The 25,378-nt window shown below is 46.5% G+C and overlaps 1 protein-coding gene across 2 annotated transcripts in view; it reads left to right on the plus strand.

The window, feature by feature from the left end:
* The first annotated feature begins 621 nt into the window (after window positions 1–621).
* Window positions 622–25,378, plus strand: part of CELSR1 (cadherin EGF LAG seven-pass G-type receptor 1) — a 457,515-nt gene continuing 432,758 nt past the window's right edge. For both annotated transcript variants that reach the window (XM_085654077.1, XM_085654076.1), the window contains exon 1: window positions 622–4,182. In XM_085654077.1, the coding sequence (XP_085510203.1) occupies window positions 765–4,182 (3,418 nt within the window). In that variant the 5' untranslated portion in view covers window positions 622–764. The remainder of the gene's footprint in view (window positions 4,183–25,378) is intronic.

Below are 25,378 nucleotides of genomic sequence, written 5' to 3' on the forward strand. Positions count from 1 at the left end.
GAGGCTGCCTTGAGAGGTCCAGAGTGAGGTATCCCGGGCGCCTGCCCTCCCAGGGCCGTCCCGTGGAGGGCAGTGGTGGTGAGTGAGGTACCTACAGGTGGCTTCATCCCAAGGAGTCTGTCGAGAGAGCACCAGAGGGAGGTACCCCGAGCGCCTGCGCTGCCCCGGCCGTCCCGTGGAGGGCAGTGGTGGTGAGTGACCAGAGTGAGGTGCCCCGTGGAGGGCAGTGGTGGTGAGTGAGGTACCTACAGGTGGCTTCTTCCCAAGGAGTCTGTCGAGAGAGCACCAGAGGGAGGTACCCCGAGCGCCTGCACTGCCCCGGCCGTCCCGTGGAGAGCAGTGGTGGTGATTTACCAGAACGAGGTGCCCCGTGGGGGCAGTAGTGGTGAGTGAGGTACCTACAGGTGGCTTCTTCCCAAGGAGTCTGTCGAGAGAGCACCAGAGGGAGGTACCCCGAGCGCCTGCACTGCCCCGGCCGTCCCGTGGAGGGCAGTGGCTCCGCAGGTGGCTCTCGAGTCGTGTCCCGGGAGTCAGTCAGCGGCAGGTTTCTATGCTAATCCGCCCTGTGAGGAGGAGGGGGCGTGCGAGCCGCGGCTCTGGAGCCATTTTGAATCAGTTTAAACTTTCCTAGTGCGGGCTGCTGCGGTACGGAGTGTCCAGGCTCGTCTACTCGGGCTCTGCGGGACGGGCTGGGGGCGCTGCCGCCCCGGGAGGTTGATGGATTGTGCGGCCGCGGGGCAGGGCTCCCGCGGCGGGCTCTGGAGATGTGGACGCCGCTCCTCCGCTGCTGTCTCTGCCTGCTGCTGGCTCTGCTGCCGCCAGTCACCACAGACCCGCGCTCCTCGGGCGGGAGCTCCACCGAGGGCGGCACACTGGACAGGCTGCACCACATAGACAATGGGGGCTGGCCGGAGACCCCGGGCGAGGGGCTAAGGGCGTCCAGCCGGCCGGACTGCGAACTTTTGCGCCGCCACCCCGAGTTCCCCCGGCGGCCGGACACTTTCATTTGCTTGCGGTTGGGGGTGTACATGCACGGGCAGGACTGCTTCATCAAGTACCGGCGAAAGCGGGGCCGGGGGGCTCCACTCATCACCGTCCGCTGCCTGCTGGCCCCGCGCTGCCTGCGCGCCGGGCACCTGGTGCGGGAGGTCCTGGCCGCCCTGCCGGCCCTGGAGGGCTCGGGCTGCCAGTGCTCCAGCGGGTGCGGGGCGCTGCGGAGCCGGGACACCTGCCTGCTGGCCGGGGAGAGTGCGCAGGTGGATCTGCGCTGCCCGAGGCTCGGACTGGACGGGGACATCCGGCTGAGGGTGAAGTTAAAGTCCGTGCACGGCTCAGATGGAGCCTCGAGAGGGCAGTTGCCACTGGTTGCTGCCCCCCGGGCCCGGCTGAGCAAAAGGAGCGTCAACAGCAGCCCCCAGTTCCAGCTACCCAGCTACCAGGTGTCAGTGCCGGAGAATGAACCGGCGGGCACCCGGGTCATCACCCTCCGAGCTTCCGACCCCGATCCAGGAGAGGCTGGGCGCCTTGAGTACTCCATGGAGGCGCTCTTCGACAGCCGCTCCAATGACTACTTCGAGATCGACGCCGAGACCGGGGCCGTCAGCACCAGCCAGGCCCTGGACCGCGAGACGAAGGACACCCATGTGCTGAAGATCAGTGCCAATGACTTCGGCTCCCCGCGGCGCACGGCCACCACCTACCTCACCGTCACTGTCAGCGACACCAACGACCACGAGCCGCAGTTCGAGCAGTCCGAGTACCGGGAGCGGATCCGCGAGAACCTGGAGCTTGGCTACGAGGTGCTGACCATCCGTGCCACCGATGGCGACGCGCAGTCCAATGCCAACATGCTCTACCAGCTACTAGGTACAGGCGATGGGCCGGTGGTCTTCGAAATTGACTCCAAGACAGGGGTGGTGAGGACACGGGCGGTCGTGGACCGCGAGACCCAGGCCAGCTACCAACTCATTGTGGAGGCCACTGACCAGGGGAAGGACCCAGGCCCCAAAAGTGCCACCGCCACAGTCTACATCACAGTGGAGGACGAGAATGACAACTACCCACAATTCACTGAGAAGAGGTACGTGGTGCAGGTGCCCGAGAACGTGCTCATCAACACCCAGATCCTGCAGGTGCAGGCAACTGACAGAGACCAGGGTAACAATGCCCAGGTCCACTACAGCATTGTCAGTGGCAACATGAAGGGACAGTTCTTCATCCACTCCTTCACCGGCATCATCGATGTGATCAACCCACTGGACTACGAGACGGGTCGCGAGTACAATCTGCGCATCAAGGCCCAAGATGGCGGGAGGCCGCCTCTAATCAACGCAACGGGGATGGTGTTGGTGCAGGTAGTGGATGTCAATGACAATGCACCCATATTTGTCAGCACTCCCTTCCAGGCCACGGTGCTGGAGAATGTGCCCATTGGCTACTCGGTGGTCCACATCCAGGCCAATGATGCTGATTCTGGGGACAATGCCCGCTTGCACTACAGGCTCGTGGACACGCCGCCTAACTTCCCTTTCGTCATCAACAACAACACTGGCTGGATCAGTGTGTCTTCTGAGCTGGACAGGGAGACCGTGGAATATTACAATTTTGGGGTGGAAGCAAGAGACCATGGGGTTCCAGTCATGACCTCCTCGGCCAGCGTGACCATCTCGGTCTTGGATGTGAATGACAACAACCCCACGTTCACGGAGAAAGTCTACCACCTGAGGCTAAACGAGGATGCGGCGGTGGGTAGCAGCGTGCTTACCCTCACCGCCGTGGACAAGGACGTCAACAGTGTGGTCACGTTCCAGATCACCAGCGGGAACACCAGGAACCGATTCGCCATCACCAGCCAGAGCGGAGGTGGACTCATCACACTGGCTTTGCCGCTGGATTACAAGCAGGAGCGGCAGTATGTGCTCACCGTCACTGCCTCCGACGGGACCCGCTCCGACATGGTCCAGGTCTATATAAATGTCACCGATGCCAATACCAACAGGCCTGTCTTCCAGAGCTCCCACTACACGGTCAGTATCAGTGAAGACAAGCCTGTGGGTACATCCATTGTTACCATCAGCGCGACGGATGAGGACACTGGCGAAAATGCAAGGATCACATACATCATGGAGGACAACATACCCCAATTTCGCATTGACCCAGACACTGGAACGATTACCACCCAGATGGAGTTGGATTATGAGGACCAGGCTTCGTATACGTTGGCAATAACCGCCAAGGATAATGGCATTCCTCAGAAGTCGGATACCACCTATGTTGAGATTCTTGTCCTGGATGCCAACGATAATGCTCCCCAGTTTTTAAGAGACAGGTACCAGGGCTCTGTTTTTGAGGATGTGCCCACATCTTCCAGTGTGCTGCAGGTCTCTGCTACTGACAGGGACTCTGGGCTCAATGGGAGGGTGACGTACACTTTCCAAGGAGGAGATGATGGGGAAGGAGACTTCTACATTGAGCCTACGTCTGGGATCATCCGGACTGCCCGCAAGCTGGACCGGGAGAATGTGCCTGTCTACACCCTGAGGGCTTTTGCTGTGGACAAGGGCAGTCCTCCGCTAAAAGCTCCTGTGGATATCCACATCACTGTCTTGGACATCAACGATAACCCACCCGTGTTTGAGAGGGACGAGTTTGACATCTACGTTGAGGAGAATAGCCCAGTTGGGTCCATTGTGGCAAAAATTGTGGCTTCTGACCCTGATGAGGGGACCAATGCTCAGATCATGTACCAGATTGTGGAGGGCAACATTCCAGAGGTTTTCCAACTGGATCTCTTTAATGGAGACCTCATTGCGCTGGTGGATTTAGATTATGAGTTGAAAACTGACTATGTTATCGTGGTCCAGGCCACCTCAGCCCCCTTGGTGAGCCGAGCCACCGTCCACATTCGTCTTTTGGACAAAAATGACAACGATCCAGTGCTGGAAGACTTTGAAATCCTCTTCAACAATTATGTGACCAACAAGTCGAACAGCTTCCCATCTGGAGTGATCGGGAAGATCCCAGCCTATGACCCAGACGTGTCGGACAAGCTGCACTACACCTTCATCCAGGGGAATGAGCTGAACCTGTTGATCCTGGACCCAGTGACCGGTGAGCTGAAGCTCAGCCGAGACTTGGACAACAACCGGCCCCTGGAAGCGTTCATGAGGGTCTCCGTCTCAGGTAAGAATTCTCACTTTATTTTTCAAGCTGGGTGGGGTGGACTAGCTCAGACTGACCTATGGCTAGGAGAGTGAAAAAAGGCTATTAACGGTGCCCTAGCCACTATGGGTTCGTCAAGCATTTAAGATATTCGTGTGAACCTTTGTGAAATCGTTCAGTGTGAATTTCATATAAATCAGTTTCAAGCTTCTCTGTCTTGTCTGTAAGCTTAGCTGATGTGACCAGAGACAAGTGTCTGCTCGTCAAAGTGAATTAATGGGCTCTGCAGCAAGCAGGCCCTGTTAGAAGTGCAATTCCTTGTGATCTGTGGCTTTTCTGTTGTGGCACATGGAGTGATGGCAAGCTAGGCTCGACTGGAAGCTTGTAGAATCCATCTTTGCATGCTGGGCCATTGAAGACTCAGGTTAACCCCAAGTGAAAACCTCTCAACATCAGGAAGTCCTCAGGGGTTGCACAATTGTTAGAGAAGTAAGTGCTTTTTAGCTTGCAGCAGAGTTATGTGGCCTGGGGTTTGTGCACACTTATGTGGTTTCAACACTTTGAAGTGAAACACGCAGAGACTCCCTAGTGGGTGATTGTTTTTGTTGATGGCTATGACGCTGTTGCACTTGGGCTAGTTTCTGTTGAGAATGGCTGGCAGACATTTTTCTCCAGGAAGTCGTGGTATGTTGGTTAATTGTACAGCTCAAAAACATGCAGTGCAATGCTTAAATCCATCTGAGTCACAGGTGCTTATTCAGGAAGTATTCAATTCCATCATTATTCAAGCTTTTTGTCCCATGAATCTATTAGGGGTCACCATGTGCAGCGGATGCTTTTGCCCCTAGCCACTGTTGTCATATATTTACTTATTTCTTTCTCCTGTACCTGCCTTTCTCTTGCTTGCTCTGGGTCAAAGTCTGGTGATGAAAAATATGTTACAGTTCCTACCACCTGCCCAAATTAGCACTGCTTATCATACAAAACAAATTAGACTACAATCCCCATGATGCAATGTGCCTTTGGCTACAAAGTCAGAACTGGTTGATGGTGTCACACATGACGTGGGGCCGCATGGCAGCTATGCAGCACATTACTTCTTCCCAGATCTGCCCAGTAAGTGTGGCTTTTACTGTGTTCTCAGGATACAGTTGTGGTGAAGAGAGCTTGATGTGTTGCCTGTTTGTTAGATGAAACTCAGACACGTGGCACCTGAATTAGCAACATTGTGTGTAATGTTTTGTGTGACTGGGGGCCGGATTAAATAAGTCGATTGCCATGGCATGTTGATTACTGAGAAATGCCGGGCTTTAGTCGTGCTTCTCTGGTGCACTGGACCTGGTAACACCAGTAACAGCACACTCACCCCCACACTGTGAGTGTGGTGGGAAACAGTAAAGCTGCAAGTACCAGTATGGAAAATGGAAACGCATGCCAGTAACCACCTGGCAGGAGGTAATTGTGGGTCTCTCTTGCTGAGTGTTTATTTTGCATCACACATTTCCTGGTAGACACTTTCTTTCGTCACAATGTCCACTTTCTCCAACCATTACCATGCCTTTCAGCCAGCTGTAGCTTTTTACCCACCAAATGTTTTAGGTTGTGAAGTTAATATTACTATGGACACATTCATTGACAGGAGTAAGTAGTACCTTTCCACTGTCACTTTGGGTGGTTTACTGTGATGAAAAGTCCCAGTTGACCTGCTACAAATGGATTCTATAGGACCAAGTTGTCGCCCGTGGATTTATAGATCTATAAAAAGTGCCAGGTGCAGCCAACAGACACCAGCGAGCATGTCTGCCTCCCTAAAAGATGCAGACGTTATTCAGTACGGTTCTCTGGGCTTACCAAACCCCGAGAGCATCTTTCCTTCCTCGAAGCTGACACTAGACGAACATAGAAACACTGCAGCCCAGATCACCGAAAGCACAGAGATGCCAGAGCAGCGGCAGGTGGCTGAACTTGTCAGTGGGACTTCTTTGTGTCCTCATGCGGATTAAGACATTAGCAGTGCTTAGTTTGAGCCAGTGGTTGCTGGTGGGGCACCAGCACTTATTTTGGGGGACCGGAGCTTTATTTTTCCGTATCTCTTATTTACCGAGCGCAAGAGGGGGAAATTACACAGAGCCGAAAGGAGGCTGAAGAGAAAGATGGCAAAAACCGTCAAAAAAGTAGAAAACGGGAACTTGCTGGAGTGGAATAAGGGGGAGGGAGTGTCCGTTAGTGGCTTAAAGCGGCTGTTTTAAAACTTCCAGTCCTAGTATTACACGCACCGACATTTAAATGCACCCGCAGCGGACTTCTAACGAGTTTCGGGCACCCGCGCGTTTTCTTTCACAAATAAAGCACTGGCCGTTGGTAATATGGTTTTGTTAGCAGCAATCGTGAAATGGCGACCACGAAGCGATCCTCACAGTGGGGGCACTCTCTTCTCGTTTTCAGACTAGTTATATTTGGTTGGACCAGATTTAAGCAAAACTTGACTTTTGCATGAAGCGCTGCAGTAGACTTTCCGTGACCCCTTGATGGTGGCAAGAGTTGCAATTGGCTGGCTTTGATACGTTTATTTCTTATTTGTACAGCACGCGTTAGCTGCTCTGGTCTTGAACTGCCGCGTGTTTTCTGAAGGCTGACAGACTCATAGGTGCCAGGTTGCCCCGTGTCATAGGTGGCATCATCACACGGGCATACATTTTAATCGATTTTTAAGCAGCAGCCCTGTATTATTACAAGATCTGAATATTTGCATAGCTCATTTCTAGCAATTGTATGGTGTCGTACCACTTTTGGGTATCCGGGCGAGCTAGCGAATCCACTTCTGGGGTTTCGCGCAGTGCATTGTGGGACTCTTAGTTTATCATTGTGAACGTGGGCTCTGGCATCGCAGCATGTTGGAACAGAGTTGGTGGGTGAAACGTTTAGAATAGCAGAAGGCGGGTAGATGGCGTGGGCCTCCTTGGTAGTACCCTAGTCATATTGCCCGTACCACCCCTTATCTACGTGTCACTGCTGTGGCGTTGCAAGGCTGCCATGGGTCCTAATGCAAAGAATAATATTGGGTCCTATTTCCCTCAGTCTGGTAGTAAAACAAGACCTTATCTCGGATGCAGTGGACCCCTCGGCCCCAGTGCCACCGCACCTGCTGCACTAATCACAGCCATGCACCCCTGGGTTAGTGGCTCCAGGTGTGCATGTGCCTCCGTGTGTCCTTGTCACTGTATTCCGTGGGGTGGGCGTCACCAATGGGGTGTCTTTTTATTGTCTTCCTGTGTATGAGTACATGTCAAAGGACAGCGTTACCTAGTCTTGGCGGCGCTTCTTGGCTCACTGTGTGATTCTGGCCAGGCAGTGGCCCCAATTCAATTACATAAAATGTACACCCACACCTAACTTGGTAGTAACATGCAGCTATATTTGGGTTCCAGTGGGCCCCCTCAGATCCATGGGCACGGTGCCACTGCAGCACTAGTTATAGCGACCCCTCTCTTGGCATGTCTCGTGTTCCTGTCGGCTGGCACGCGTGACGCGCTTACACCCCTCCACGCGCTCCACGTCTGATGGAACGCAGTTCTAGTGAATGTGATTGTAAATGGTATTTAATGCGCGAATGACAGACACCTCATGAATACTATGCAGAGGAAGCACTAAACCTTTATGGCCGCCGTTATCATCATTGCAATAACCGTGTTTGCTTTTCCTGGGGCGAATATTGCTTTTGCTGAGTCAATTGTTTCTCCTTCAATGTGCCCCGGGCCTTTATCCAACTCGACACCGACCGTCCCGAGCGAGGGGCAGGTCGCCGCCTTCTCCAGTGAAGCTGCAGCCTTCTCCCTGCCCCCATTCCACGAACCAGGGTGCACCCCAACCCTTTCATGGCAGATAGGGGACCGGTTCGTCTGGTGGTTCATGGGGATTTACAGAAACACCTGATCCAATAGGCCTCAGCATCCATAATGGCTCATTAGGGACCCCCTCGCCCCACCCCAGGGTCTACGCTTAAGCTTATCTGTGGTAACAGGTAAAGTTCCTGAACTTTTCTCACGCGATTACTCTCAGCTTGACCCACACCATGAGCTCGGAGCTCGGTCAGACCTGCTTTTCATTTGCATTCCGGTTCTTGGCACGCCAGATACAAAATGACCAGTAACGCACCAGAGCGCGGAGAAGGAACCCGGGGCTGGCCGGTGAACGCAGGACTGGCCTGCAGCAGCCCACCCCGGGTGGGGGAGGGGGGCTCGGGTTAAGTGACCCCACATTCCGCAGCTGTGGAACTCTCGGAGCGCGCGCGGCCCTCCCTGGATACCCCTGGCGGGGCGCGCGTCATTACAGCTCTTCACCTGTCTATCGGGAGCGCGCGATATGCCAAAGTGCCACTGTTTTGTCTTTCTACTGTTGAGACTATGGGTTATTTAGGCACAGTGCCCGCTGGCGAATCCAAGCAAACGAGCCCGTGGCATGCACTTTTGCACATGTGAAGGTGCACAAGAGCAGACCTCTTCTGGTGACAGCCACCGATGACACTTGTTTCCAGCGCACCGTCTGCTTCCGTTTCTGCTCCATTCAAGCGCACGAGGTTGTACTTGGCATGAGAGTGGCGAGGAGAGGTGGGTCTGTTGTCTCTGTCATGGACCTTGGCACAGGGAGAGCTGAGGCCCAGTCTCGACTCCCCAATTAGCCAGTCCATGTCATCCTGGTGATTCCTGTTCTTCTCCTGCCCTTTGCCTCGCTCCCTAAAAAGCATTGAAAACGCCATCTTTGTGACCCATGGCTTTGCCAATGCTTCTTTTAGCCGCCCGGCGCAGCATACGCAATATCGTGTGGTTAAAGTTTAAAAAAAAAAAAAAAATGATACGGACTAATATAAGAGACACAATAATACACCGACGTGCCCCCAAAGGTGGGTCCCCAATAGACTTTATGCTGACTACTGTTTCTTTTCGGCTTGGTTTAATTAAGCGAGAGGGAGGGCACCATCTGTAAGTTCTTTCATCCCCCGTGACACTTGCAGTGCCTACTTTTCATGGCCCCGTCCTTCAGTGGCGCCCGAGTGGTTTGCACTTTCACGTCCGCCTTGACCGCTGCAAAAAGCCACTCCGTCGTTGTCTCTACCACAAAGCCACAGAGGAGCCACTTCACCCCAAATCAAGGGGAGGCTTCATCGCTTCATGCACCAACGGACTCTGTCAAAAACGTACCTCAAACCATGCTGGTGACAACAGAAATATTGACGCGTGTTTCACTTTGGGGCATGGTGGCATCACCTGAGATTAAATGTACATTTAATATCTTGTATTGATACAGCTCACTGATACCCAGGTGCTAACCCTTCCATGCACTACAGGCTTATGACCTGAATACAAATCCTAAACCAGATGGGTTAAATCACAGGGGGTAAAAAGACAGGTGTGTGTGTCTGGAGGTGGGGGGAGGCGAGGGTGCCTAGGTGGTAGCCACTCGGTCACATCTAAAGCATGCCTTGCAAAAAACCACCAGTTCGATTTTATGAACACCAGGAAGTCCAGCACGAATATTAAACCGTGCACAAAGTTCCAGGCAGGGACGTCTGCACCAGCTTCTTTCAAATCTTAACAGTAGCTTATCTTTCATCTGCTGATATGAGTCTAGCCACGGGGAACGCCAAGTCTAATAAAAAATGATTCGTGCTGCATTTGTTTTATCTCAGCTGTGCATGCGCGTTTACATAAAACAAAACGACGAAAAGAAACATGATATAGTTTCCTTTAGGGTACGCGCATGTACATGCTGAGTTCACAACAAGCATTGGCAAGACCAATGGCTCTTCCCCAGTGAGAGAGCTATTGTCTCTGTTTTTTAGCCATGTTGCACAGCAGCCTGGATGCTCTGCAGCATTGCTGAAAGTACAAAAAAGTTCTGTCATAGTTATAGCACTTTAGCACTTTTTTTTTTTAATTTATGTTTTTTGCTAAGTAAACCAAATGTCTTGCAAACGACTTTCCATGTGATACAGTTGTGCAAAGGGGTTTTGCAGAATTTGCTGACTCGTGTAGTTCGCCTGGCATTCTCCTTTTCTGCCTGTGTCTGTCAGACACCCATGCCTACTGCTGAGTCCTGGGCGGAGCGCTACCTCCCTAAATGTACAAGTCATTTTGAGGCAGACATTTTTAGCCGCCAGCCGCTTTCAAGAAACAAAGTAGGCCTACATTATTCATAATGTTTTAAATATGTATGTGGGTAGACTTTTGTTTCTCTTGCTCTTACCTTTGTATGGAGGTAGTAGGTCAGCCACACATTTAACTATCACACGAGATTGTTGAGATATTCCATAAAGGTCCAATAGGTATGGTCTAGACGTTTTTGCACAAATAGTCTTTCGCTGTTACACAGACAGAGGAGGGACTTGCACTACTTAAACCGCATCAATGATGTCATACAGCACTTGAATTAAGTTAACTTTTTTGTGTTTTGTTGTAGAGCATGTACCATATTATTTAGATGACAAGAAATACTGTTAGTTTTGAGTTTTTTCCCCCTCCTAACATGCTTGTTTATAAGTAGGAGCCTGGAGCCGGAAAATGGTACACTGCCAGAATATTGCGGTCTAGATATTTTGTTACAAAAAGTGATGGTATATATATCTGTAAGAGAACATGGATGTGAAGTTAAGAATGAGAAATCTATACTTGTATACACTGACAGAAATAGTTGCTCCCATGTGGCATCGCTTTCTCTCCAACGCCACACTTGGAAGTGCCAATTTAAACCTGTGGGTACTGCTCCGACTTCACCCAGTTTTTTTAAACCACATGAGAAGCATTTACTTCCATTGTTAATACTTACAGGGTGTAATTTTACTCGAAGTATAGAGCATTCGACATCCATCTTGAATTTTGTAGTAATCAGAGACAGAATATTTCTGTCATTGAGGCCTAATTTGCACTTGTTAAAAAAAAAATACATTGCTGTAACACGGTTTTGTACTATTTCCCAACCACTTCCATGTTGAAAACGCAGTTTGTATACTGAGAATGCCCGCTCTCTCCCCTTTTCACGATGTTGCTGTGAAAGGGAACACAGGCTCTCGCATTTGCCAGTGCAACAGGCTGCAGTCAACCAGAAGTTATATACAGACTATATTCAGAGCTATGAAAATATTCTACTTTCAGGATGTCACTTCATTTAGCTTCTCTCCAAAAAGTACTAAGCTGGAGAGTGCGTGATGACCAAACAGTGGCTGCAGAATAGGATTGCAGCCTTGTTCAAGCTAACCCGAGGGCCTCAGTCGATAGACTATTCCAACACTGACACAGTAGTGCAAGTGTTTGTCCACTGTCTCCCTTTCCATCCAGATGTTCTTTAGGATTTGGGAGGAGGCCTGGTCATGCTGTTATAGGCCCAGGCTGCCAATATGTGTATGTTCAGCACCGGTGGCTCAACAGGAGTAGCTGAAGTGCCTAGTCCTTCAAAACTCTTTCCTGGACAGACTACTCTGTAGATGCACTGCCCTCACCGAACTGTCCCACCCCCTGAAGCTTTACTTAGCATGTTACGGTCCTTCGCGAATTAGCCAGACTGAATACCCCCTTATGCTTCATTCAGCGGATGCCCTGAGATCCTGAATGATACTTTATCACTCCTTGAACTCAATATTAGCAGGATTGAAGCTGTTGAGGTGAGATCATCCTACCTTGAACGGTAGCCAGTGCAAGCATTTTTCTAAGTCTCGGGCCGAACTTTACCTTTCCTTGACGATCAAGTCTCTATCTCTCTAGCTATCTATTATGTTGATGGTATTATATTGATGAGGACCATTCACGTGGCACAGAAAAGATGAGACACTCCTCTTCCCACTTGTGGTGGTTGTTACTGTCACCACCTCAAGGGTTCATGAACACCATAAAGATGAAAGGCAGAGTCAAGCATGAGTAGATTCAAGCCTGTCGCCTTTACATTGCACAGAGATCCAGTCAGCGAGTGCTTTCACCCGGTGCTTTACCTTGCAGGAGGCTGCCCTGAAGGAGTCCATCTTTGATTTGTCCCTCTTGGGTCAGAAGATTGTTTTTCTGAGTGATAAAGGCTGCCCTATCTATTTTTCTTGTTAGAGTGCGTGGAAGGCTTTTGTACTCTGTCAAAATTCCTGAGCACTTAAGTGCTTCACCTGTTATTGGTCTGAAGGATGCTTTGTGGTCGTAAGGTGGAACTTCTGTGTTAGCAAATCCCATCAAGTGGTGTGTTCTTGTGTGTGTGTGACCTCATTTTGGCCCACAGAGGGATTTGGCACATTTTGCGCACATTAGTATCATATATGGTAATTATGTTACAACAACGTAATTATTTGACAGAATTGATGTTGAAGTAAATTGTGCATAGAAGACATTATTAAACATGACGTACTCTTTGGCGGATTGTTAATAATGATAATGTGAATAAAGGTTTTACAAAAATGCACTTTACGACAAATGAAGATGTCATGAGAATAGTTGTGGTCTCTGTTTTGTATAACTACCAAGCCACCTTGACTGTAAGACCCTTGGGAACGACAGACGTTTGTGGTCAACGCGGTAGAAAAATAATTAATTCCCTTTCCCACATAAATTGCTAATAGAAATAATTGTATGGTTCACTGTTCCTGCATTAGATGCTTATGATAACATAGAAATAAGTGGGTTCACTGGAGTTATACGGTACTGAATGGCCAAATTATTCGTCAGGGTTTGCTAAATTATGTGGGATGAAAAGGCAAAATATGTGGAATAAAGTGGCACATTTCAGTGGCAGTATTATTTCAATATTTTTGCACAATTAATTGTGTCTGGGCGCAAGTTTCACCCTACTATTACATTTTCAACACCTAAATACAGCAATCAGCAAATGAAGTGCGACCAACAGTTACTTTTGCAATGGTTTGGCACTGTGCATCACCATTTGTGGTGCCACATTTGTTTTCTTTATTATTTTTTTAGTAACTTGTGATCGGTTTTAAGCTAGAAAGATTTTTTTTTTTGTTGAAATGAGCAAATTACGTTTCGCACATGCAAGCAAATGTTGTTACTTCTGACTAACTTTTCAATTCATATTGTATTGTGTTGCAGCATGTATATAGCGCTTAATACCCCTATTTGGGACATTGAAGCGCTTGCCTCCATGGGAAGCATGCTACACAGTGTAGGGTGTGTGATTGGAAGTATGTTGTCTTTGTTTTGATCCTAAGTGGGAAGTTTTTTCATGACCTGCGTGATGACCAGGTGGTGTGGTTATCGTGTTATGGGGTGCAGTGCACAGCAGTTTAGTGGATGGTGAAGTGTGAGAGAGACACGTGCAGTTTTATGGTTTTCAGTTTTTTGGTTGCTTAGAACAGCTAATGCTGTGGGGAGTTCTCGCAGAGGCAGTTGGTGGTGGGAGGGCGTAACCTCGGCCACCTCAGTTAAAAGGTGTGATGAGGTAGGGCTTGAACTCTTTGTCCTGCCCTCCTCGCCATAACCACCACCTCCAGCTGCCGTGGGCAGCACCCGCGGCCACTTGAAGCTGCTGCGGGCCAGGGGAATCTTTTTCCCCACCCACCCCTTCCCTTAAGTCAGTGGAGTTGAGAGAGCATAGATTTCTCATGTTAATTCATTTATCATGATGTTTTTCAAGTGCTGAAAGGCTATATCATATTTTCTGTAAAAAATTCGGTTTTCTATTTGCAGAAAAGTGCTACGTTATATGTTTGCCTTTTGGCGTATTGGTGTGGGGTAAATTCATGGTTGGCTGAGACAGTTCAGGTCCCCTGGGCATCTCACATGGATAAAGGCACAGAGAATACCGGTGTCACATGGATCTCAAAGAGGGTGCTTGCGGCAATAGGTAAGGAAGCTGCAACTTTGCAGGGGGCTGGGCGCTGTCGTGGGCCTTGCCCACCTTCCCAAGCATGCACAGTTGCGCTAAGGGACAGTGGCCCTTTGGGGTGATTGGAGGATGCTGTCTGTGTCAGGGGACCAAGACATGGCCTGGCTGCTTAGGGTAGCTGTCTGTTGGGTGTCGGGGGCTACCCCAGGTAAGGTTTTACTCTGGAGTGAGCGGGCCTCCGGCAAAAGGAGAGATGGCAGGGGTTTGCATCAGAGCAATTGTCCTTTTCCTGCTCTAGGTTAGGGTCTTGGAGGGCCCAGAAAGATCAGAGGTGCCGGGGGACCTGGTCGAAGTGCAAGCCATGCATTTATACCAATGATTCTTTATGCACGGGGATGTGGGGTTGTAGGTAACTAGAATGTTATGAGTAGACAGGGTTGTGTCAGTGAGAGGTCATTGACGTGTCCCCTCCATAATAGGCTCCTTAGCTTTTTACTTCGGTGGGTTTTCCAATGAGATGTTATATATTGTTTTGATGCTGACCTGGCATGGTTGGAGGGAGAGAGAAGTGGAGAGATCTGTTGGGATTGACATTTATATTTTCATGACATAACTTGAGTCATTATGAGATGTAAAGAAGTGGTCAGCTTGTATTGATATTTGGGACCTGCAGTGGTGGAATATAATAGAGTCCTCCACATTGTCCATCTGTGTGTTACAGATCGCTTCAGTTTTATTCCTTGTCTGTTCGTTTGGAGATATGTGTTTTTTGGCTGCACAGTGTTGGTGATGGACTAACGTCATGGCAGGTATATGCACATATTTTAATAATAAAAGGTTCCTGTTACTAATCAGCCATCACCAATTTTCCATGGTCTTGCTCCTTAAATCGCATTCTTCTGCACCATGAAGAGTTGGCTGCTCTAATTTGTTTTCCTATATTGCGTCACAAACCATAATTGTTGCTGTATAATTACTCAATTTAATATTGCTCAGATTATCAGCCTAGGAAGCGGGACCTTTTGATTTACCCATGCTTGGATCGGAAATCTTCATTCTCAAGTCATTAGTCATTGCAAATGTATTTATGGAAAATGCTCAATCACTACTTGGTTGTGACTAATTCTTGGCTGTCCAAAGTTCGCTTAATTACAGCAGATTTTCAGACTTCATTTTTACATTGCAGATGCAGTGCAATCCTGTAAAAATGAGCTGTACCTTTCACGCTGTGGTGATCATTTTTTTTTTAAAGGGCTGTAGTTTAATTCATTGGCTTTCTGAAAATAATTGTTGCCAATCTTTTAATAATATATGGTGAGTGACAAATGACTCAATCTAGTTATTTATGTTAAAATGCATGGAGTGTAATACATAGTACAGACTTTCCGTTTGTTGTAATTTTTATTTATGATTTCCATATACATAAAATAGTGCTCCTTGAAGAATTATGCACCTGGTCGCAAAGGCACTATGCACTGTAGTAGTCCTTTAATACTCTTTAGTGTACACTTGCATGCTTATTCAATTGGCCCAATGACGTCTCAATGGAAAGAAAATGGGATTACTCATGGAATAGTTCTATATAATTAGAACAAATAGAAAGGACTGCTCCCTCTTTGCACTTTTACTAACGTTTGACGTTTTAGATACAATTCATAGAGGTACTTAAGAGTAGCTAAGAGAGTACTCCTTGTTGGGCCCGTAAATGCTTTCGCGAATTCCCCCTTATTCATTTTGCTGTTTTCCGTACTATGTACCTGCTAGAGCGCGAGTGCTCATTGATTCTGCAGAGTAATACGATAATATTTACTAAGAGGGAGTTGGCCGTTTCAAAGTCAATTCATAGACGAATGTAAGAATACATAACTGTACTCCATGCCGTACCCATAAATGGTTTTGTGAATCACCCGCTTACTTTGCCTTTTTGATGCATTTGCTGTTTTCCGTAGTAAGCACCTGAGAGAACGCGATCGCTCATTAATTCTGCAGAGTAATGCGATCACATGGCACCACGCAGGAAGACTGGTATTCAATAATTCACCAAAGGCCTTAGCTCACTCAGTCCAGAAAAGTCAGCCTCGGAAAGGTGATATGGGATACTTTTTCAGCAGAAATATTATTTGTAATGGTTTTCCTGCCAGCCATAAGTCTTGAAATATTGATTGTCTATTTTCTGCACGTCTTAATGTTATAATGAATAGATCTGGCCTCGTGGTACCCGAGTATGAAGATCTCTTGTGAAAGACAGGTCTGGTAGCCTGCAGACACCAGACTTACTCAGTACCTCGTACCAACAGATCTTCACCTAGTGCCACAAGTTTATCTTCTCACTGCTGCACTGTCACCCGGAGAGATAGCCAGGTGGGTGGATGCACATGCTGCATAGACCAGTGTGCAATCTGTTTGTCAGACGTTCAAAACATGCCGATGCCCACTCAACCCTTTATCCTTTGTGACGTAGTACAAATTACTACCATTCGCTTGGGTAATGGTACATGGTAGTGTCTCTTATGTGTTTAGAATGTGGTATCTGACTTGGGTGCATGATGGCCAAATGCATCACAGATTTTCTTAACTGAATCATTTACACTGTACTGGTACCTCCCTAAATGTCTCGCACAACAAAAAACTTGCAAACCGACTTATGTTAGGTCTACCTCGTCTCTCTTCCATTTCCACCTCGTCTCTCTTCCATTTCCACCTCGTCTCTCTTCCATTTCCACCATCTTAGAGCACACCATTGGCTACCTGTGTACCACCACATGACCTTCAAGGCCACGTGCATACGTCGCAGAGCTCTGCACAACTGTTTCTCACCATTATTCGCTCTAGAATCATCCGCTACAGTCCCAGACACACACTTCGTTCTGTCGGATCTTTTTTTTTTAGCTCCATTTCCTTGTATTCTCCAGTCGTACCAGGGAGGCAGGACCTTTTCCTATCTGTCCCTTTCATTGTTGGTTAACACTATCTGTCCATTTGGGGACGAAACCTATTATTTCAAACTTTGCAAGGGTTTGAAATTCTGATTATTCTGTTGAAGTCCTGTTAGGTCTTCTGATGGGTGAAGGGCCTCGGCACCTATTTTTGAGTAGCTGCCACGCGCCATGAATATTCATTATCATCATTCATATGGTGGTTGGGCTGAAAACCTAGTGAAGTTGTGGCCCTTTGCACCATTTGTTTTTAAATTCTTCTCCCTGCATAGTCACTGTTTCCTTCCCAGCATATTGTCTTCTGAGGAATATTAGTTTACGATCTTAAAGCATGCCAGTTTAGTAATAGGAAGCATTCCATAATTCTCTAAAACTGGCATTAACGCTTTTGTGTGCTCCAATAACTTGGCACGGAACCAACCAAGTATGCTGTGCTTGCAAAGATTTCAGACGTGCCTATGCCCAGGGTCTGAAACCAGCCCCAGACGCAGAGGCCGCACTGCCTTACTGCGCATGCGCTTGTGAGGTGAGAGGAACCGAGCCAGCCTCTTTTGGACGATTGAAGAGAGCTCCCAGATCACAGAGCGATTTAACAATAGCTCTTAACGACGCCCCCTTGGCTACGTCTCTCCCAACACTGGGGCCTTTGTATAAGTGCATTAGGAGCGCCCAGGCTACTGGGGTGCAGCTTTTACTTGGGAGAGCCGGCTGAAATTCGATCATTTGTGGGGCGGTAGTTCGCGGAAATGATGCACATCGTTTTTAGGCCTTCCAGTGCTTCAAGAAAAGTGGCGCGGGTTGATAACTGCTAGTTGCACGCCAAGACTTGGCCTCGGTGTGAAGAGGTTCCTCGCCTGCAAGGGGCACGGGAGAGCAACCCGAGGGGCAGGGCGAGGCTGTTTGTTGTGATAACAGAGGTAATGGCATTTCTGAGGTAAATGCATGTATTCAAGATGCCTTAGTCGTAGAGAGAGACTCAAATAGAGTACTAGGGTGAGGAACCGTCGAGTCATGGCACCCCCTTCACCCTACATTTCATTCCCCCTGCAGTCATTCTACGTGGGTACGAAATGTAGGTGTGGCTAATTTTGCTCTTTCCCAAAGTAAGCATGGCCAATGGTGAGCTTGCAGGGCGATGCAGGTGCTATAAAGTACTTATTTGTAAAACTTCTGAGTTGTTGAAGTATTGAACTGTAGAAACTTTCAACAGTGTAAATATTGAATTGTAGAAATATTCTCAGGCTGTCCATCTATACGGCTACCAAAGCAGGAAGTCTGAAAATGTTGGGGTGCTTGAGTATAAGCCCCTGACACTGTATATTTAGGAGCTGACATTACACACTGGCTTAAACCTGTATGTTTGGAATAGCTGCACCAGGTGCATTACTTGCATTTTTTGGCCCATCATGATTCATGATCACGAATGAGGAAAAAGAACGCTACAGATAATATAGCGCTTATTTTATTCTACCCTATCACCAGCCAGTGGGAAATTTGCATTGGTTTGACAGGCTCTTTTACCTGTTACAGGATACCTTTAACCTGAAGCGGGGCAAGCTTTGCTAATGATAAGCTCTCTCCGGCATCCTCTTGTGGTAGTGTTCTGTGTGGCTACTACGTCTTGACATGGATGTAGCCTTGGTATGGTAAGAATTTCTATAGTGGCTAGTCACTACAGAATATTGCACACAATAGGGTGTGCTATTTAGTTTGTGCTTCTGTGTCCATGTGGTGTGCTTCCCCTAGGCATGTGTGACTGTATATAGGGGTATTTGTATTTGTGGGCCTAGTTGGGGTGCCACGGACCTAGAGAAAAGTCAGTTATGTTCAATAAGTAGCCAGAAAATGTTCACTTCAAAGTTAGATTCCACTTTCACTCTCTCTACGTATAAGGAGTGAGCAATGTAGTTGCTGTCCAGTGTGCCTTATAAAATGTGTTAAACGCGTTAAGGTATGAACATTGGCCTAATATTTATAGAGCCAACGTAAGCCAAGACCTTCTGATTTTTCCAAAAACATTTATATATAATATACTTACATAAAAGGACTTTCAGACAGCCCTATTCATCATTTGGTCTATTCTACTGTCATTCACATTTTACGTTTGCCCACCACAGCATACAGCCTGAGCAAAGGTCAGAAATTATGAGCCATTGGTACCTTTCTCTCATAGTGACAGAAATGTATCTAAGCTCAAATGTTGCCACCTACTGAGAAAATGGTATTTTATTGTAAAGATAACCTTTTTTGTTTTTTTCCTAATTATTTTCAAGTTTGCATGGGCCTGGTAGCTCCCCAGCCCAGACACTGCCACTGAGCTTTCGCCATGGATCTCTTTCCACATTGCACAGTGCATTGCTTGTGCCCATCATCTTTTAAAATGGTCTTTTCACTCGTCCCAAAATGTCCACCATTAGGTGTGCACGTGTGCTCATGGAAGGACGGCAGTCTTTGAATGGCTTTTGGACCCATTGAATAGCTGGCTGCTTGCGAGCGCGCATGATCACACAAAAGTAGCCATTTTTGTATGTTTTTGTTAAACTTTATTACAAAAACATTAAAACAAAAACATTTAATATATCATATAAAAATATTGATTTGTGCCCACTCCTGCAGACGCATGTACGGGCCATTCTTTCAATGTCTTTGGTAATCTTTATTACAAAAGAAATACTTATGAAACATTTTGTAATTCAGCTTTTCAAAAACATTTTTTTAAATGGCAAAGCCCAAAGAGTTTTGTCAATGCCTGTTTTTCTTAAAATGCGATCAACTGGGCCAGCATGAGATCTGTGATGTTTGCTCTTATTGGATCAAATATTGCTTTGTTCATAATAATATCGAAAACTCTTGGACAGTTGCTAATAAAGGCCATTAGGAAGAGAATAACTGTAAAATAACCAGGTCTGAATTGCATAAGAAATGTCAGCAGCAGTAAATTACAACTCCACCCACTAGAACTCCCCTGCAGTTCCGTATTGCTGTCAGTAGTGTGGAATTAGTACCGGAAGTTTATTCTGTGGAGTCTTAATAATTACAGCCGGCGAAATGCGTAATTATTTATTCACCAGCTCAGTAAATGCTGCATGTCAGTCCCATTTCCTACATAGTGTTAAACTTGCAACCAGTCAAAGTATGCATTCTAAATGCAGGCTGATTTGCGTTGCAAGGGCACACTATTCCTTCTTCAGGGTGTAATTGTTCTTTGATCATGTATTAACCTTTACCTTGAGGAAGTTGGAGTATTCCATCTTTTTTGGTAGTATTGTTTCCTCTCATGAGGGCTGCTGGTAGCAATAGAATTACTTGTGTTGATGATTTTACATCCTGTTGTGGTCTGGAGGAGTGAATTGCATAGCCAGTGCCGTTTTCTCCTTCTATAATGGTAAGTATTTACCATTCAGTGGTAATTGTACGGTACCGCCAGTTGTACGCTAGCCGGTTCCGTAAGAGGTGAAGAGTTTCCGGACACTGATGAACTGGCTTCCACACTAGTTTTTACTACGTTGTTTAGTTTCATAAGGGCCAGTTGCTTGAAAGAGGTTAGAGTAGCGGCCTTTCTCTTTGGAGTAGTTTCTTTATACTGGATTTCAAATTGGGAGGTGGTTGCTTTAGGTTTTGGATATTTGATTCGATGATGCAGTGATTTGCCATTACGTCACAGAATTTTTGGGACTGAGGAGTTGACCAGCAGGTGCATTTTTGATTGCTCAATTCTAATGGTATTTTGTGAAGTTCCTTTGCGGGGCATTTGGCATTGCAGATCTTGTTTGTGCGTAGTAAGCACTTTTCATTATTTTGATAGTGGATTTATATATTCTGTTGTCATTGGTGACATGATTTAGTTCACAACAGTCCAACAAGTTCTACATTTGGGACAGGCAACAAAAGAAGGTGTATTAATTACTAAACATGAAAGTAACAGAGAAGTGACAAAGCCTGTGGATTTTCTAAGGTCCATAAAAGAAGAAGAATTTTGAAAAATGCATAGCTGGTTAGTTGAATGAAAGTTAACCCCGGGCTACTGTCTGACCTTCAAGTGCAAAGGTTATTGACCTTCTGTAAGACAGATTGGGGGTTATCCATTTCACAGTATGCTGGCTCCATTACCGTGCATAACTTGGAATGCAGAGCGAGCCCTGCTGAGATTGTTGGTGTGATGAGAGGGGAAAGAAGGATTACTTAGGGCTGAATAGTGGTTCTTGGTGCGATGAGAGGGGAAAGAAGGATTAAATAGGGCTGAATAGTTGTTCCAGTGGACCTCCCATGGTTACCAGCCCATTAAGTAGTTTCTGTTAACTGTTTCACTGGCTTGTCGGACTTGTTTACTATATTACTTAATGCAGCATTCTATAAGCATTTTTTGCATTTTTTTGGGCGGGTAGGAGTTTAACAAGAAAGTGTGTATAGCACGTTGTCATATTTTTTTCACCATATTTAGTCATATTATCACATAGAATCTCATTTCTTTTGCTGTGGCATCACAGCAGTGTGGGAATATCTTCAAATTTGCTGAAGTCACCTCAGGCTTGGTAGGATTGTGTGTTATTCTTGTTAATTAATGCTAATCTAGGTGTAAAACCTAGAATGTAAATGTTTTGGAAAAAACAAAAAAATGTAAATAAAAACCTTCCATGGATAAAAGTAACTAAACTTAAAAACGAATCTAAAAGTGTGCGAACAGATAAAAATAAACTATACCTCAAAAACACGTTCAACATGCTAAACTTGATCCCTGTACAAATGTTTACAAGATACACCAAAATTGGCACTTGAATAATGGGTCTTCCGATTTCACATCTCAATGTTGCTCCTTCTGTAGTCCTCTAAATGGTGAAAAGGTGAATGCTTAAGGCCAGATTGGCCAGCCCGATACATGGCGATCTCTGTAGTAGCAGTCAACCAGCTTGTCTATCTTTCTGACCTAACTACCCATCTATTGTGATGCATACATGCCAAAAATATGATGTGTTGGGAATTTATACTGGTAGTTTATACCAGTCTGTCAGGGACCCTCTTGATCTCAACCATGTATTGATCCAGCTCTGTAAAGTCAAGCGTTTTTCTGATGCGAGCAAAGTCACTTACATTAGTTTCAAGAAAGGCAGTCCAAGCGATCACATTGTGGAACTCCTCTCCATCAACATAAACAAATCTCAAAGCCACCTTGCTTTCCAGAAGGCCATAAATACATGACCCTTTAGGCTTCTGATTCTCCTAGATCGTCATCGCACCACAATGATGTTGACCAAGTTATGCTGGCTTCCAGCAGAAATGGGGGTTTCAGATACACCATGTGATTATTCAAGGACCATTTTCATTAAAATAAATGCTCACATACCGTAAAAACATCAGCACAGATTGGAGAAATGACAAGTTTGCTGCAACATGACTAGAACGCATGCCAGGGCCTCAAACACCACACCCAGCTCTTCCCACATACATCAGACTACAGCCACACACTTTGCGCCTACAGCTGGTCTGCTCCGTTTTAAATGATAACAATGACACGCCATTGGCAACTGTGCACCGCAGGTAAAGCTAGATACCATAGAAACATGACCTGACAGGTGAAACTAAACATCTGTGTAAAGGAACCACTGCAAGTGGGAAGTAGTTTAATCAGAGGTATTGGTGCACATCATGGTTATGTTTGTGACTGGATTTAAGTCAGTAGTACAAAAAATATAATTGATTTTTCTTTAGTCATAATCATGTATTTAACTATTAACAGCCCCATCGACCAACTGTGATACCCGGCTTGCCTCATCTATCCTGTTGCATGGTAGTGGATATATCCATAATTCCTTCTCTTATTTTCTATGTGCATCTAATCAAAACGCCGGCGATGGGCCCAAATATGAAAATAGATTATTAATATAAAATGGAGATCTCAAGTTTTAAGAATGAGGGCTGTTTTGCTTATCCTGATTTATTGAAGTTACACTATCCCACGAGGTGTCTGGATGCGAAGATGCCTAACCCCTTTGCGGCTTTGATAGCCACTTAATGGCAACATTTTGACAGTTCTTGGAGGCCCAAGTTTGAGAGGATTCTGACTTCACTGGCCCATGAGCCCGGTTGAGGTCACACAAAGCTGCACCGCGTGGGGCAAAGGTCTGCGTAATTCGTTCATATGTTCGGCAAAACTGCGCTGATTGAAATGGGTGGCTATTGTTTTTCGCGCCTAGTAGGTGATAGATAATACCACGGAGGAGCACGTCATGGATTAAAGAAACTGGAGGTGTGCGGTTAATCTGCCCAGGAACTGTTTTTAGAGACTACTAACCCTTCTGCATATGAGGGTATGGTCTGCCACATCTTTGGGTGTCTGTGTACTTGACGCTTGCACACTGGCACCAGTAGGTCTGTTTACATCCACAGACACTGATTTTCTCATTCTACCCCATGCCTGCACAAGCGCCTCTCTTTTGACTGCAAGTGCGATCTTGTCTCATGTGCTTCCGACCTCTTCCTATAGATTCCTGGTGAGTGTTGAAGTTGCCTCCCGCTCACTGGACTGACTGCTGCCGTCACAAAGCTGTTGATGACAAAATGAAGTTATACATTCTAGCGTTGATGAGAAAATGAAGTTAGACATTCTAGCTTAGTTCTTGAGCTGGAAAGTCTCTCTTGTGCTGCCTTCAAATGTTGGGCCATCCGGTACCCACCATCTTGAAGGGCACACGGTGCTGCAGACGTGTTTAGGGCGCTGTATAACAAACCTATCTAAACACAGAGAAAAATGCACGTGTCCCTGTGACGGGTGTGCTTCTGACTGACTCAGCCGTGATCTTTACCAGAAAGTCCTACGGGAACACAGTTTCGGCCCAAAGGCAAAGAACGGGCTGTTTTATCTCTAATCTTGAAGACGCCTTGATGTTTAGTTACTAGTCTCTGGGCTGCACTCGGTGGATGGTCTCTTTTGCTGAAAGATTTGTGTTTAGAAGATTAATGTACTATGCTAGAAAGATTTGTGTTTAGAAGATTAATGTACTATGCTAGACAATCTAAGGGGTTCAAAAACCAGCGTGAATATGATTGAGTGTGCAATATTTTATTATACTGTACTTCTTGTAACTTAATTTGCCCTGCGTGGGTCGCTGCATAGTTGTGATATTTGACTTCTGTTGTTTTGCAACAAGGATGTTTAAAATGATAACTTCAACATTTTACTACAGAGTTTTGATAGACATCCCTGCAAACAAAATAGTGATGTATGATTAAATATAACTGTCTAATGAAGTAAATAAAAAAATACAAAATCAGTATCTCTACCTCTTTGGTTGCAAGTCGCCCCTTCATTTTGGGAGGGGTCTCACCATAGTAAATCGATTACCAGCTGTCATTCCTTTAGTTCATTAAGGCTTTTACCATCTCCTTGTGCTCCCTACTGTAAGAAACCGAGTTTAGGGATGTTATTTATTCTGAGTAAATGCTTTCTTAATTGGGAACCCTACCTCCATCTTATCTGAATGCTGTCCGGTGGCAATGATTCTATTGTAGGTATTTGCCTTCTCGTAGTTTACATGATTCAATGATATCCGCAATGCCTGCCTAGTGCCTCATTGACGACTCGACCAAAAGGTAGACACTGACTCTCGAATGAAATTTGGACCATCCTATTTCAAGGATTCTGGGCAATGGAAATCTAGTGAGCCACAGCCCCCACCTACTCCATGTTGCACTGAAGAGTTAGTGCAAGGAGATAAGAGCCGAATACACCTCTTTTGGCGTACATTGAATTTGTGGACTGCAAAACAGAAGTGACTTGACTCGTCAGCATTTAGTCTGCACCTGAGGCATCATTTAATGAATTAAGGAGGAGTGAGTGATTATGATATTCCGGCAGTCCATATGTTTATGAAGAAGCATCAGGGCATTGGCCGCCACTTTCATGAGGGAATTCAATCGTGGTCTCCAAGTGTTGAAACTGAGCTCCTGTACAGCTACGAAACGTGTGTCACACTAAAGTATTAGGCAACTGATACTAAACGGAGAGGAGAAATGGGGATGATGCCTAGGACAGCACGAGTGGAAATCCCAAAAGGCGAAGAAATAGGTCCCCTTATCTCTCTAACTAATCGAAACTGGTCAAAAAACCCACATTTAGTCTTTCATTCAACTCCTTAGACACTCACAGCTACAAAGTAGTGTCAACTAGGAAGACTGCCTGACCCTGCAAGTTAATTCAAATTCATGATGGTGGGTGTGGAGTTTGCAATGAACCCTGGTGACTATCCAGCTTGAAGATAAAAATGAATTTGTCTGGAGAAGATTATTTTGCTGCTGATCCTGGAACCAGCCGTTTTACTCTTCTCATAAACACGCCTGGCATCTAGTCAGCTGGACGATATTTTTCCTGTTCCACCTGAAGAGAAGAGAAGGCTCCTGACGAGAGGATGAATGTCCCATTAACACACGAAGTCTGGAACCTAACTCACTCCACATATTCAACCCATGGTGAGAGC

This window comes from Triturus cristatus, chromosome 4_1 (assembly GCF_964204655.1).
Source record: "Triturus cristatus chromosome 4_1, aTriCri1.1, whole genome shotgun sequence".
NCBI classification, from domain to species: domain Eukaryota; kingdom Metazoa; phylum Chordata; class Amphibia; order Caudata; family Salamandridae; genus Triturus; species Triturus cristatus.